We start from the raw sequence: 16,106 nt of genomic DNA on the forward strand, positions 1-16,106 counted from the left end.
GTGGAAAAGATGGCTGAATAGAAAAGCGTATACACCATGGCTGTAACAAGTACCTTAGTCTTGTAGGAAGCTTTCCTCACAGTTATCTGTGCACTTGCACTTGGAAGTTTGGCCCCTTTCTTCACCTATGTAAACAGTAAGATGAACAGTAAGAAAAGTGTAGAAAAGAGCGAGCAGCTAAATGTAAAAACACTGCAGTGTAAGGGGGAAGAGAAACAAAAGAAAGTGATTACCGCTATGGGGCAGATCACTAGGCAAGGTAATGCATCACACTGCCGCTTGGTAATATCGGGGCCTCAGACTCCCTAACATTACGCTACGTATTGCTGACTTGCATTACGCCAACATTTTGGCACAATTTTACTGCATGGTATAGCATCTGCAACCAGGCCCGTCTTTTGTATGAAGCCACAGATTTCCCATCAAGCTACAGCAGTTTGCTAAGCAAGGCGGAATAAAAGGGTCTGACCAGAGGTTTGGCACTATTAGCTTAGCAAATCTTCCCCAAGGGTTTCTTTTTTTTTTTTTTTTTTTTAAATACATAGAGGAGGATGGCATTTTCCAATCAGAACGTGGTGCACATAAGCGCTCTATAACATACAGCAATACCGGGCTCTAGTATGGTGCCTTGCCAGTAAGATATAAAGGCCTGGATTTGTTTCCCTCTTGCACTTAGGTGCTATTTACAGAATATAGGGGGGTTTGGCCACCTCCAAGCTCAAGCTTCCTATTGCCCACCCATCATTCTAAGACGGTCTATAATTAGAGCAAATCATAGCTGGATCCTGCAGAGGCGACTTTGCACAATTCAGGGTCCCATATAAATAAAGTCAGCTTGTTGCTGGTGGGTGGGCTTTGAAGATTTTGATCAAAACTGTAAACAAATTATCTCATGCTTTTAAATGTCTAAATATAGTTGAATTTATGTACTCATTAATTCTAGTGTTTGTAAATGTATGTTTGCATATCGGCCACAGCATACGTACACCCTTGTATTAAGTGAATGCTATATGTGTGTGCTGCTCGTATCTCACTTTTTTTTGCATTTACAAGATATAGCAGTCCAAGTTTATTCTTCCTTGAAGGGGTTTATCCGCGACATTTATTATTTTTTGCTTATGGACTAAGAACTAACAGGCAGGTAATTGCTACCTACTGTACTTGCCTGTTCTTCCTGGCATTGGTCTCTGTTGACTCAGCGATTCCCATGCTGCCGTTGGCGTTGTGTTGAAAGAGCAGCGTTTCCTGTTCTGCTCTGCTGACAGGGCGTCTCTGCTGATGTCATGCTGATTGACTGACTGTGGGAAGCCGGCTGTCAATCATCACGACGTCTGCAGAGCAGAATAGGAAGAACTGCTCTGTTGACGAGAGGTGACATGAATCAGGGGACTCGCCAGCTGATTAGCAATGTTTAGCACTTTCCTTTGTGGTTTTAAAAATGCACAGTAAAATTGGCTTGTAAGATGTGCAATCTGCTTATTAACCCCTTCCCGACCTTTGACGCATACGCTGCGTCATGAAAGTCGGTGCCATTCCGACCCATGACGCAGCATATGCGTCATGGAAAGATCGCGTCCCTGCAGGCCGGGTGAAAGGGTTAACTCCCATTTCACCCGATCTGCAGGGACAGGGGGAGTGGTAGTTTAGCCCAGGGGGGGTGGCTTCACCCCCTCGTGGCTACGATCGCTCTGATTGGCTGTTGAAAGTGAAACTGCCAATCAGAGCGATTTGTAATATTTCACCTAAAAAACTGGTGAAATATTACAATCCAGCCATGGCCGATGCTGCAATATCATCGGCCATGGCTGGAAACACTTATGTGCACCCACCCCACCCCTCCGATCGCCCCCCCAGCCCCCCGATCTGTGGTCCGCTCCCCTCCGTCCTATGCTCCGCTCCCCCGTCCTCCTGTCCGCTTCCCCGTGCACCAATCACACCCCCTGTGCTGCAATCAAACCCCCCCGCACTCCGATCCCCCCCCCCCCGCACACAGCGACCCCCCCCGTGCTCCGATCCACCCCCCCCGCACAGCGATCCCTCACCCCGTGCTCCAATCCTCCCCCGTGCTCCAATCCTCCCTCCCGTGTTCCGATCCACCCCCCCCCATGATCCGATCCACCCCCCCGTGCTCCGACGCCCCCCCCGTGCCCTGATCTCCCCCCCCTTATACTTACCTGGCCGCCCGAGGTCCGTCCGTCTTCTTTCCTGGGCGCCGCCATCTTCCAAAATGGCGGGCGCATGTGCAGTGCGCCCGCCGAATCTGCCGGCCGGCAGATTCGTTCCAGAGTGAATTTTGATCACTGAGATATAACCTATCTCAGTGATCAAAATAAAAAAAATAGTAAATGACCCCCCCCCTTTGTCACCCCCATAGATAGGGACAATAAAAAAAATAAAGAATTTTTTTTTTTTTCACTAAGGTTGGGGTAAGAACTAGGGGTAGGGTTAGGGGTAGGGTTAGGGGTAGGGTTAGGGGTAGGGTTATGGGTAGGGTTAGGGGTAGGGTTAGGGGTAGGGTTAGGGTTTCGGTATGTGCACACGTATTCTGGTCCTATGCGGATTTTTCCGCAGCGGATTTGAAAAATCCACAGTGCTAAACCGCTGCCGATTTATCGTGGATTTACCGCGGTTTTTCTGCGCATTTCACTGCGGTTTTACAACTGCGATTTTCTATTGGAGCAGTTGTAAAACCGCTGCGGAATCCGCAGAAAGAAGTGACATGCTGCGGAATGTAAACCGCTGCGTTTCCGTGCTGTTTTTCTGCAGCATGTGTACAGCGATTTTTGGTTCCCATAGGTTCACATTGAACTGTAAACTCATGGGAAACTGCTGCGGATCCGCAGCGTTTTCCGCAGCGTGTGCACATACCTTTAGAATTAGGCTATGTGCACACGGTGCGGATTGGCCGCTGCGGATCCGCAGCAGTGTTCCATCAGGTTTACAGTACCATGTAAACATATGGAAAACCAAATCCGCTGTGCCCATGGTGCAGAAAATACCGCGCGGGAACGCTGCGTTGTATTTTCCGCAGCATGCCAATTCTTTGTGCGGATTCCGCAGCGTTTTACACCTGTTCCTCAATAGGAATCCACAGGTGAAATCCGCACAAAAAACACTGGAAATCCACGGTAAATCCACAGGTAAAACGCAGTGCCTTTTACCCGCGGATTTTTAAAAAATGATGCTGAAAAATCTCATACGAATCCGCAACGTTGGCACATAGCCTTAGAGTTGGGTTGGAATTAGGGTTGTGGTTAGGGTTAGGGGTGTGTTGGGGTTAGGGTTGTGGTTAGGGGTGTATTGGGGTTAGGGTTGTGATTAGGGTTACGGCTACAGTTGGGATAAGGGTTAGGGGTGTGTTGGAGGTAGAATTGAGGGGTTTCCACTGTTTAGGCACTTCAGGGGGTCTCCAAACGCAACATGGCGCCACCATTGAATCCAGCCAATCTTGTATTCAAAAATTCAAATGGTGCTCCCTCACTTCCGAACCCCGACGTGTGCCCAAACAGTGGTTTACCCCCACATATGGGGTACCAGCATACTCAGGACAAACTGCGCAACAATTACTGGGGTCCAATTTCTCCTGTTACCCTTGAGAAAATAAAAAATTGCTTGCTAAAACATCATTTTTGAGGAAAGAAAAATGATTTTTTATTTTCATGGCTCTGCATTATAAACTTCTGTGAAGCACCTGGGGGTTTAAAGTGCTCAGTATGCATCTAGATAAGTTCCTTGGGGGGTCTAGTTTCCAAAATGGGGTCACTTGTGGGGGAGCTCCATTGCATAGGCACACAGGGGCTCTCCAAATGCGACATGGTGTCCGCTAACAATTGGAGCTAATTTTCCATTCAAAAAGTTAAAAGGCGCGCCTTCCCTTCCGAGCCCTGCCGTGTGCCCAAACAGTGGTTTACCCCCACATATGAGGTATCGGCGTACTCGGGAGAAATTGCTCAACAAATTTTAGGATCCATTTTATCCTATTGCCCATGTGAAAATGAAAAAATTGAGGCGAAAATAAATTTTTTGTGAAAAAAAAGTACTTTTTCATTTTTACGGATCAATTTGTGAAGCACCTGAGGGTTTAAAGTGCTCACTAGGCATCTAGATAAGTTCCTTGGGGGGTCCAGTTTCCAAAATGGGGTCACTTGTGGGGGAGCTCCAATGTTTAAGCACACAGGGTCTCTCCAAACGCGACATGGTGTCCGCTAACGATGGAGATAATTTTTCATTCAAAAAGTCAAATGGCGCTCCTTCCCTTCCGAGCCTTACCATGTGCCCAAACAGTGGTTTACCCCCACATGTGAAGTATCGGTGTACTCAGGAGAAATTGCCAAACAAATTTTAGGATCCATTTTATCCTGTTGTCCATGTGAAAATGAAAAAATTGAGGCTAAAAGAATTTTTTTGTGAAAAAAAAGTACTTTTTCATTTTTACGGATCAATTTGTGAAGCACCTGGGGGTTTAAAGGGCTTACTATGCATCTAGATAAGTTCCTTGGGGCGTCTAGTTTCCAAAATGGGGTCACTTGTGGGGGAGCTCCAATTTTTAGGCACACGGGGGCTCTCCAAATGTGACATGGTGTCCGCTAAAGAGTGCAGCCAATTTTTCATTCAAAAAGTCAAATGGCGCTCCTTCCCTTCCAAGCCCTGCCGTGCGCCCAAACAGTGGTTTACCCCCACATATGAGGTATCAGCGTACTCAGGACAAATTGGACAACAACGTACGTGGTTCAGTTTCTCCTTTTACCATTGGGAAAATAAAAAAATTGTTGCTGAAAAATCATTTTTGTGACTAAAAAGTTAAATGTTCATTTTTTCCTTCCATGTTGCTTCTGCTGCTGTGAAGCACCTGAAGGGTTAATAAACTTCTTGAATGTGGTTTTGTGCACCTTGAGGGGTGCAGTTTTTAGAATGGTGTCACTTTTGGGTATTTTCAGCCATATAGACCCCTCAAACTGACTTCAAATGTGAGGTGGTCCCTAAAAAAATGGTTTTGTAAATTTCGTTGTAAAAATGAGAAATCGCTGGTCAAATTTTAACCCTTATAACTTCCTAGCAAAAAAAAATTTTGTTTCCAAAATTGTGCTGATGTAAAGTAGACGTGTGGGAAATGTTATTTATTAACTATTTTGTGTCACATAACTCTCTGGTTTAACAGAATAAAAATTCAAAATGTGAAAATTTCAAATTTTCCAAATTTCCGTTTTTATCACAAATAAACACAGAATTTATTGACCTAAATTTACCACTAACATGAAGCCCAATATGTCACGAAAAAACAATCTCAGAACCGCTAGGATCCATTGAAGCGTTCCTGAGTTATTACCTCATGAAGGGACACTGGTCAGAATTGCAAAAAACGGCAAGGTCTTTAAGGTCAAAATAGGCTGGGTCATGAAGGGGTTAAACTCTCCGCTATGATTTGTGAAACATAGATAAAAGGTAAGAAATGTACGATACCCAACTCACCGGTAAATTACTGGCTCGCTCTAAATATACACACAGAAGGGCAGTGGAGAACTCTTCGCTTTGTGCTGACTGAATGAGGCTGTTCACCTTCTGCACCTAAGAAAGTATAATAAAAAGACCATAGAAGTCATAGCAGCCAATAACAACAGAACTCTATTACTTGTATAAAGCAAGAGCATAATACTGCCAGGGCAAGACAGGAGCGAGTCCGCTAGAAGTACTAACAATAGAAAAAAAAGGGAAGCGAGTATCCAACAATGTAGAGACAGAAGCCGTATATTACAGACTAGAAACACAATGCAGTATGTAGGAATACCTGATCGAGCAGAGAAGGATCCGTCAGCTGAGACAAACACTCGGCTTTGACATGCAATCTGCCTGATTTTACAGCTTCCAAGGGCAGCCACTGTCGGACGGTAACAGAGTTAGTGAAGACAGTCCAGACATCAGTGTTATGTATCATTTATTATTGTCCACTATGGTACATCATCTTATTAATGGACCCATGAAGGTGAGGAAAAAAAAAAAAAGATGGACACTCGCCTGCCACACTAGCTCACTCCTCAGTAGTTAGCACTGGGCCCCCATTGGTCTGCTGGGATCAACATTCAATGGGGGCGTCACATGAGCGCGGCAGCCACTGATCGACTGCAGCGTTCACATATTGTAAGAGCCAAGCCGGATTATTAAAGGGGTTGTCTGCCTCCCTTAAGTCTCACAACACTGTGCACATGTAAAACGGATAAAACATACGATTGTATGTAATCAGTAGCTACATACAGTTAGGTCCATATATATTTGGACAAAGACAACATTTTTCTAATTTTGGTTATAGACATTAACACAATGAATTTTAAACAAAACAATTCAGATGCAGTTGAAGCTCAGACTTTCAGCTTTCGTTTGAGGGTATCCACATTAAAATTGGATGAAGGGTTTAGGAGTTTCAGCTCCTTAACGTGTGCCACCCTGTTTTTAAAGGGACCAAAAGTAATTGGACAATTGACTCCAAGGCTATTTAATGGACAGGTGTGGGCAATCCCTTCATTATGTCATTCTCAGTTAAGCAGCTAAAAGGCCTGGAGTTGATTTGAGGTATGGTGCTTGCATTTGGAAGGTTTTGCTGTGAAGTAAACATTCGGTCAAAGGAGCTCTCCATGCAGGTGAAACAAGCCATCCTTAAGCTGCGAAAACAGAAAAAACCCATCCGAGAAATTGCTACAATATTAGGAGTGGCAAAATCTACAGTTTGGTACATCCTGAGAAAGAAAGAAAGCACTGGTGAACTCATCAATGCAAAAAGACCTGGGCGCCCACGGAAGACAACTGTGGTGGATGACCGGAGAATAATCTCCATCGTGAAGAGAAACCCCTTCACAACAGCCAACTAAGTGAACAACACTCTCCAGGAGGTCGGCGTATCCATATCCAAATCTATCATAAAGAGAAGACTGCATGAAAGTAAATACAGATGGTTCACTGCACGGTGCAAGCCACTCATAAGCATCAAGAATAAAAAGGCTAGACTGGACTTTGCTAAAAAAAATCTAAAAAAGCCAGCACAGTTCTGGAAGAACATTCTTTGGACAGATTAAACCAAGATCAACCTCTACCAGAATGATGGAAAGAGAAAAGTATGGCGAAGGCATGGTACAGCTCATGATCCAAAGCATACCACATCATCTGTAAAACAAGGCGGAGGCAGTGTGATGGCTTGGGCATGCATGACTGCCAGTGGCACTGGGTCACTAGTATTTATTGATGATGTGACACAGGACAGAAGCAGCCGGATGAATTCTGAGGTATTCAGAGACATAGTGTGTGCTCAGATCCAGCCAAATGCAGCAAAACTGATTGGTTGTCGTTTCATACTACAGATGGACAATGACCCAAAGCATAAAGCCAAAGCAACCCAGGAGTTTATTAAAGCAAAGAATTGGAATATTCTTGAATGGCCAAGTCAGTCACCTGATCTCAAGCCAATTGAGCAGCATTTCACTTGTTAAAGACTAAACTTCAGACAGAAAGGCCCACAAACAAGCAACAACTGAAAACCACCGCAGTGAAGGCCTGGAAGAGCATCAAAAAGGAGGATACACAGCGTCTGGTGATGTCCATGAGTTCAAGACTTCAGGCAGTCATTGCCAACAAAGGGTTTTCAACCAAGTACTAAAAATGAACATTTTATTTAAAATTATTGAATCTGTCCAATTACTTTTGGTCCCTTTAAAAACAGGGTGGCACATGTTAAGGAGCTGAAACTCCTAAACCCTTCATCCAATTTTAATGTGGATACCCTCAAATGAAAGATGAAAGTCTGAACTTCAACTGCATCTGAATTGTTTTGTTTAAAAATCATTGTGGTAATGTCTATAACCAAAATTAGAAAAATGTTGTCGCTGTCCAAATATATATGGACCTAACTGTATCACCATACACACAGAATATTTGCTAAAACAATAGGGTCACAAGATAATAACCCGGCCATCTCCAGTCTGCTGAACTCAATGAGGCTCTGTTCACTTTGCATTGTACCCTGGGTCTGATCGGTGACCACTGAAGTCCTATGAGGAACAGGCCACCCAATACACACCTGTGGCAGGTTCACAAACTGCTAATCCTACATAATAGGGCACAAAATCAGATGTGTGTCAAATTGAGTCATCTTTATCAGGATATATTTCAATAAAATGACGTGTGTGCCTCTGCATGTGAAGGTCGTGATTAAAGTCCACCATGTATGCATATTATACACAGTAGATATAATTACTAGACAGCCCTGTACATGTGAGGAGTAAAGAAGGGAGATGCTGACCCAAACAATGGGTGCAAAGACAAGTAAATGTATAAGAAAGCAAAACCAAGGAGTGCAAAGAGGACCTCCACAACACATACAGGAAGGCAACCACAGCTGGCCTGCGCTTCACCATTGCTCCTATAAAATGAAGACCAGGCGTAATGTTGTTGGGGTGCAGCAGCCATCCGGGGTTCAATGACAATCCTTTATCCACTTTGGCACAAATCAGTATAGTTTACTGGGATTCCAGATGTATTTAGTAATCTTTGCAGCTGTTGATTTGGGTCAGTACCTCCCTGTATATACTGTCTCCTAGCAGGACGTACAGTACACACCTCGGTGTATGATGCTCCTCATTGACATTTTAGTGGAATGCATCATAACAAAAGCTTTATTTCTTTGACTTTTGTTCTGTGACCTATTTGTTAGGTTTATTAGTTACAATGGAGTCCATGAGGATTTCCGTTGTTTTGGAGGCATGCTACAGAATTCTTGCTGTCACCCTAATAATGCATGCGATCACAGCCCTACAGGTCTTGTGCTAGTTTTGTGTTAGGCAGGTTTTCTCTCATTTTTGCCAATTTTCCATGCACATACATATGGTTTACAAAATAATGCTGACCAGACGAAGTTCAGTATTACCTCATCAATGCTTTTCTGCTTCAGCACATTTTTCACGGCAACTTTACAGCTGAAATGAAAGGCGTGACCGATCAGGAATACCTTATTGCTAAATAACACAGATCTTTTAGTGTAGAAGAAAGGAAGTGAAAATATCTGAAGCAGCTACAAAAGCCCAGAACTTAAATACAGATGACGCCTACATCCAGTGGCAGGACTGTGCACAGACACTGTTCTTCAACAGGATGATGAGATTTGCCCAATAGTCATTTTGTTAATTTCCAGGAGAAATAACAGAAATATTTCATTTTTAAGAAAATATTATCCAGAATTGTTATTCAAGGGGGAATTAAATATTTACTAAAAGGGAAATGTAATTAGAGATTAAAGGTGCTCCTCCTCGGCAGGTCAAAAGCAGTTTCTCCCATTTTATTCCCATTGCTCCACTGATCGTTTTAACCTGTTGATAAGTTCACTTTAAGGGATTGTTCTCAACCTGTTTTCAGGGGTGCACCCTTCCCCCTTCCTATTTGCTGGGGGGTGGTGCACACCTCAGTGTTCGACAGTTCGCAACACAAGCATGATTGATACCCCATCATGAAATATATGATCTGCAATGCTGCTGGAACTCCCTGAATAAGAGGTCAGCCACCGCAAACAGACCTAGTCATTGATCAATAAACTATAAAATTAGAAATTCTTCCATTCTTTTTTTTAATTTTTTTAATTATCTTTTTATTGAAATATTACTATAGCAATAAACATTAACAGATCAATTAACATTGGCACTGGGAAAATCCCAGAATTTCCCCAAATACTTCTACCCCACCCACTCCCACCCCACAATTCTTCCATTCTTGAGAATGGAGAGGACTTTTAATAAGAAATTTGCAAAGGTGCTCGTCTTTCCAAGCTCTTTGCAAGTTTTCTGATTTAGAGAGATAAACCAGCTAGCAATTAACCAATTGCCACAATTTTTACCAATTTATACCAGCCTACCCACAGGTAACAATAGTCCCCCCAGGAGGGGATCGATGGCAGCTTACAGCCAGTTGTAAATGGTGCCTGTAATCCCCTAACAGCTAAAGGGCAGTGGTGAGGAGCGGACGATTATATAAAGCAGACCTGACATGGATGGTCTTGTTTTTGTACAAGGATTATAACTGACATGTACTGACCTTCCAAGAGAATCGTCTTTGTCAATATCTTTATCAAACAGGAGAAACTCAATATCCTGCCCAGGGACATCAGTGACCGTAATCTGCAGAACAAGCGCAATGCATTTGTATCAGATTTCCTGGTAAAACCATTCCCAGTATATACTATAAAGGCTCCGCATGTAGATGATACCTCAAAGGTCTGATCCCAGCGTGGATTCAAGGTCTCCTTTATTACTCTGGTTTGCACAGACTTCCCCCCAGATCGGATCACAACATAAGGGTCAGACTTCCCTTTAATCATTCCTCCCATGAAGTTATCCTTGGCAATAAGGTTTTCGGCTTCAACAATAAAAACACGTAGCACATTCTAGCGCAAGAAAAGGAAAAAAAAAATTAATTACCTTGATATCAGATTTCCAACAAAGACAAGAGTAAGGCCGAATTGAGACATCCATGAAGCCTTGTCTGTGTGTAGACGTCATATCCAGACCTGGACTCAACATCCTCATAGCAGGGTTGTGGAGTGGGTAAGCCAAACCTCCGAATCCGCAATTTCCCCGACTCCTTACAGCCCGTGCCAGCTCAGAAGCATAAACGTGACTGTTGTGTTCAGATCAGAAGACCCATAGCCGGTTTGTGCATTGTGGCCTGTTCATGGATGCCTGAATTCTGCCATAATGTCACCAGGAACCTATATTCAGCTATCAGCTTTCCCCTTAACTTTATTTATGTTTTTTCCTCCCCTTCTTCCAACAGATATAACTTTTTGACTTTGTCATCAACCTAACCACATGAGGGTTTGTTTTCTGTGGGACGAGTTGTTGTTTTGAATGGCACCATTAATTCATCTGATGCACTGGAAAGTGGAGGAAAAAAATTCCAAGTGAATTGAAATTGCAAAAAAAGTGAAATTCTACAATTGTTTTTTGGGGGCAATTCTGGAACTTGGATTTTTCTTCTAATTTTGCAGTTTAAGGATCAGATTAATCTATTTAGATTTTGATAGATTGGACTTTTACTAATGCACTGATACCAAATATGTGTACTTTTTAATGGGGCAAAAGGGGGTGAATTGTACTTTTAGATTATTTTTTTTCTTCATATTTTTAAAACATTTTTTTAAACTTAGAACTAATTGTTAGTCCCCATAGGGGAGTTGAGCCTGTGATTGTCTGATCACTTGTACTACACAAAGCAGTGATTCAGCAGAGCCCGGGCTGTCATAGCAACCCATCGATGCCCCGCAATCAAGTCGCATGGATTGATGCACCCCCTGCCGGCGAGCGTTAAATGCTGCTGTTAGAGACCAACAGCCTGTTAAATGCTTCTGGATTAAATCAGCCATCATCAGCCAGGAAAAGATACAGGCTGGGCTGGCGAGCACACATCAAAGTCAGGGACACGACATCCAACGTAAATATACGTCATGAAGGGGTTAAGAGGTAAACCCCTCTCGGCAATGAATGGCTATGATGGGAAAACCTGTTTATATATGTTGGCCAGTGGAGGACAGTACTACAGAAATATTCTTGCAAGCTATGCAGTTTCCGTAATGTCAAATCTCTTCTATGGGAGTTGTGCAAATACTTCTATAACCAAATCCTGGATCCTCTTAAATGTGGTCATCTAATATGCCACAAAATTGCCATTTTATTTTAGGAGTCATTTTTCAAAAATAAGCATTATAGGATCTGCACATCTTCATTACTGTACTGTAAAATAGAAAATAACATGTATATTAGAACAATACAATATATTCAATTCTCTCCAATACGCAGTTAGAGGTGAATTGTGGGTGGTACATTGTGTTCTCAGGTTTGGCGCTCTGGGCTGCAGTAATTGAGAACAATGGAGCCAGGATTCTAACCAGGATGTTTGCTCATCAGCTAACAATACCAATTATATTGTGCGTTACACAATGGTAGGTTATTCTCTGTCCGTGCAGTAACATGTCACATAGCTGGCAACATACGTTCATCGTTCATAGGGACATGCGGTTGATAACCTTGTAGCAGAAAGTAATGCATCTAATATTATAAGGGATATGGAAAGAAACAGATCATGGCTGGTCTCATTTCTGGGGTCCCTATGATCAGCTATTGATAGGGAAACTCATCAATAATTGTGCGGTTAATGAAACTTGGCTTCAAAAACTCTAAAGCCATCACTGAATCAATGTAACAGTGAAATACAAAACCACATCTAACCTCAGTGCCAAAGTTCTCAGGAGGGCTGGTTTTATTCGACCTTGGGGGCCTATCCACACTGGAGCCATGAGTTGATTCTACTAGATCAGAGTTTTCAGATCCTGTGACCGGGGATACAGTGGGATCCAAATACAGAATCTGTGTCAGAAAAACAAAAAACATAAACCAAAGCATTGTTTTTAAGTTTTGTGTTTTTACTTGTTGCTAAATTATCTGAGAAGCTCAGACTACACATTAAATTGTTTACAACTCCAATTATGAGGATTTCCTTAAGGCCGGGTTCACATTGCGTTAACAGCAGCCCGTTCAACACATACGTTAACGGGCTGCTGTTAAAGGGAACCTGTCACCCCGAAAATCGCGGGTGAGGTAAGCCCACCGGCATCAGGGGCTTATCTACAGCATTCTGTAATGCTGTAGATAAGCCCCGATGTTACCTGAAAGAGGAGAAAAAGACGTTAGATTATACTCACCCAGGGGTGGTCCCGCTGCTGGTCCGGTCGGATGGGTGTCTCAGGTCCGCTCCGGCGCCTCCATCTTCATTCCATGACGTCATCTTCTGATCTTCAGCCACGGCTCCGGCGCAGATGTACTTTGTCTGCCCTGTTGAGGGCAGAACAAAGAACTGCAGTGCGCAGGCGCCAGAAAGGTCAGAGAGGCCCGGCGCCTGCGCACTGCAGTACTTTGCTCTGCCTCAACAAGGCAGACAAAGTACGCCGGAGCCGGAGCCGTGGCTGAAGATCAGAAGAGGACGTCTTGGAATGAAGAGAGGAGGCGCCGCAGCGGACCAGAGACGCCCATCCGACCGGACCAGCAGCGGGACCGCCCCTGGGTGAGTATAATCTAACGTCTTTTTCTCCTCTTTCAGGTAACATCCGGGGCTTATCTACAGCATTGCAGAATGCTGTAGATAAGCCCCTGATGCCGGTGGGCTTACTTCACCCGCGATTTTCGGGGTGACAGGTTCCCTTTAACGCAAGTGCCGACATTCCATCGCGCCAGCGCAGATAGAGCTAGCAGATGCTCTATCTGCTCTAGCAGTGACGGACCCGGAAACGCTGCAGCCCGCGTCTCAGGGTCCGTCACTCAATGATGGCACATCGCTAGCGCACGCACATTGTGCGCGTGCACTAGCGATGCGTCCGACATAGGAATTAATGGCGGCATTAACGGACTGTGTTACACCGCGTTATGCCACGGTGTAACGTAGTCCGTCTAACGGACGCCATTAACGCAATGTGAACCCGGCCTTAAGAAAACATTTTTCTGTGCATAAAATAATAATCGAGATCTAAAACAAAAAAAAAATTATTTTTTGTATATTTCTATAAGGTTATAATTCAACATTATGATGTGAATGAACGTAATTGAGAACTGCTGAAATAAAAGATGCAGAGACATCGTATATTGGCAGTTTGGAGTGACCCGTAATATCCCCATGATCCTGTAGATCTGCAAGAAGAATATAGGGCTGCTCACAAAAAGTATAAAATAGTTTGGCCATTTAAGCAATCTCCTACTATATTAGTATAGCCACACAGGCCACTACTAATTTTTACATTTAGTATTTATTTTACTAATTTATCGCCTGAGTGACTGCTTTCATTAATATTGCATAATGTGATGATCCAAAATTCTTCAAAACTATTTATCTAGGAGGCACATGGCGGTAGGGTCACTAATTAATTCTAAATGTATGTAGACTGTGTATATATCGGTATTACCCTCATAACAAGCTTCAGATAAATTCTGCTTCTTTGTCCAGAGTTCTCGAGCTGAAACCACTGGTCCAACGTCAACTGATCAGCAGAAAGGATCCTCCCCAACGGAACTGACAAAGTGCCCAAAGTCTGCTGGCGATCATCATCTTTTACCTGGTAAGAAACAAACACGTGTCACTTTCTATCTATCTGATCGTTGCAGCCTCCTGACCGCAGTGATCGTGCTAGAGAAAATCTCATCTCACCTGAATGTCAAGGTCATGAAGGCTAGGATTACGTAGGAAGAATCGGAAAGGCTCTTCCCATACAGGACTGTTTGTGTTGAACACAGTCTGCAAAATCAAACACCAGAGAGCATTACGTCACTGCAGCAAGGGTCACTAGCACTGCGGTCATAACTTGTGGTCTAAAACAGGGCAAACACTAAAATAACAGACCAGCTCCTACATAATTCCCCCAAAAATCCCACTTACGGTACTTAAAATGAGGACGGTTTTCAAGGAACGAATAACATTGCAAACTAGCATTCATAAATGCAAAAATCAGAAAAAGAAGTAAAAAAAAAACAAAAACCACTAGAGCCTTACATGGTGCCCACCAAAGCACGGATGGTGGGTTTGTGAAAACCAAAGCAAGAGTGGGCGCCTAGAGGAGCTCTGAAAGCCTCAGTGCCAGCAATCTGAATATATCCGTGTCGGTGGATTTCTTTTGCTTGATGGATTATATTGGAATATCAGATCAATATACCGTTGTGCTACAGCTTTACTGACAAAGTGCTTCACTATGACTAAGTACCACTGTCCCTTACCTTGCTTTCATGTGTAACGTCCTGTATCGATAATTGTACCATAGGATTTGGTTGTTTTGCTGACTTCTTTAGCTATAAAAGAAAAATAAATATCACAAGGATAACAATTTAAAGACTTTTCTGAGTCGTATGGAAGGTGCGTATGGATGCACGGTGCCAAGGGATCCAGTTGTCTGTTTGTTGGGATGCGTGGATGAGATTGGAGTGGATAAACACCTAAAGATAGCTATAGCCAGATTGTTGTATATGGCTAGGAAGGTGATAGCTAGAAACTGGATTAGGGAAGAGCCGCCGTCAAGAGGAGAGTTCCTCCAGTATGTGAAGCAGGGCCTGACACTAGAAAAAGGGATTTATAAGAAGAAAGGGAAAACTGAAACGTTCAATAAAATGTGGTCTCCATGGATTGCTATGGGATAGTAATGTGAAGTGTGGCTTATACGAATGGTTGAGGGATTAGATACTCTATTGTTTTAATGATGGTAGTAATTAACAAGATGAGCTGCTTTGTGGGGTGGGGGTGGGGGGCTTTGGGATCGAAGGGGGCTGTTTGAAGGTGGAGGGGGGGAAATACTCTATATTGAAAATGTAAATGTAACATAGAAAATGTAATCCCCGCGCTAACTGGACTGAGGTCTAAAGTGCCAAAAAAGGATAATACTGAATAGTAGGTACAACATACAAAGAAAATAAAATAAAGGATGGAGATACAATGTATGGGTACTCACTGGTAGGAAAAAAATGGTAGGCGTATAATGAGATGATAGCTGGTGTATGCAGCTGTAGGACTTGAAGCTGGTAGATGAAATTCCTTGTACAGAAGAGTCTGCATACAATAGGCAGTGCACTGGAAATGGGTAGCAGACAAAAAACAAATAATAAATAATAAATAAATAACTAGAGGTTGCTGCCTGATGGAAGGTATATAAGAGCAATGTGATCTACCGTGCCTAAATGAAAGTGTATAAATACTCCGTCCAAGGTAGTCAACAATGCACAATAAAAAAAAAATATAAAATAAAATCAAAAAGCACACTTACTAGTAGATGTGCCTGGGCAGGACCCAAGGTAGGCAATGCAGCTGCACAAAGGTGCGGGGCTATGGTGAGCCGCCGGGGTGCGGGGCTGGATGAGTGCCGACGATGGAGAGAGGTGCTGCCGCGGGGAGCGGCTAAGTGGCGACCTCTGGAGGAAAGCACACTGGTTTAGAAGTGTGCTGAACGGGACCCAAGACTGGCGGTGATGATCCGCCAAAGGTGCGGTGTGATGCGGCTTACCGTGGGTGGGGAGAGGTATTGCTTGCGGAGAGCGGCTAGGTAGAGAGAG

General features: G+C 43.5%; 1 protein-coding gene across 1 annotated transcript in view; it reads right to left on the minus strand.

Moving 5' to 3' along the window:
• The window catches only part of ESYT1 (extended synaptotagmin 1), a 171,577-nt gene that overhangs the window by 38,404 nt on the left and 117,067 nt on the right, over positions 1-16,106 (minus strand). The window contains exons 14-23 of the mRNA XM_069758408.1: positions 14,784-14,855; positions 14,221-14,307; positions 13,979-14,128; positions 12,255-12,392; positions 10,238-10,414; positions 10,066-10,148; positions 8,909-8,957; positions 5,786-5,875; positions 5,470-5,565; positions 54-125 (exon numbers count right to left, since the gene is read on the minus strand). Of these exons, the coding sequence (XP_069614509.1) occupies positions 54-125; positions 5,470-5,565; positions 5,786-5,875; positions 8,909-8,957; positions 10,066-10,148; positions 10,238-10,414; positions 12,255-12,392; positions 13,979-14,128; positions 14,221-14,307; positions 14,784-14,855 (1,014 nt within the window). The remainder of the gene's footprint in view (positions 1-53; positions 126-5,469; positions 5,566-5,785; positions 5,876-8,908; positions 8,958-10,065; positions 10,149-10,237; positions 10,415-12,254; positions 12,393-13,978; positions 14,129-14,220; positions 14,308-14,783; positions 14,856-16,106) is intronic.

Source organism: Ranitomeya imitator, chromosome 3 (assembly GCF_032444005.1).
Source record: "Ranitomeya imitator isolate aRanImi1 chromosome 3, aRanImi1.pri, whole genome shotgun sequence".
NCBI lineage: Eukaryota > Metazoa > Chordata > Amphibia > Anura > Dendrobatidae > Ranitomeya > Ranitomeya imitator.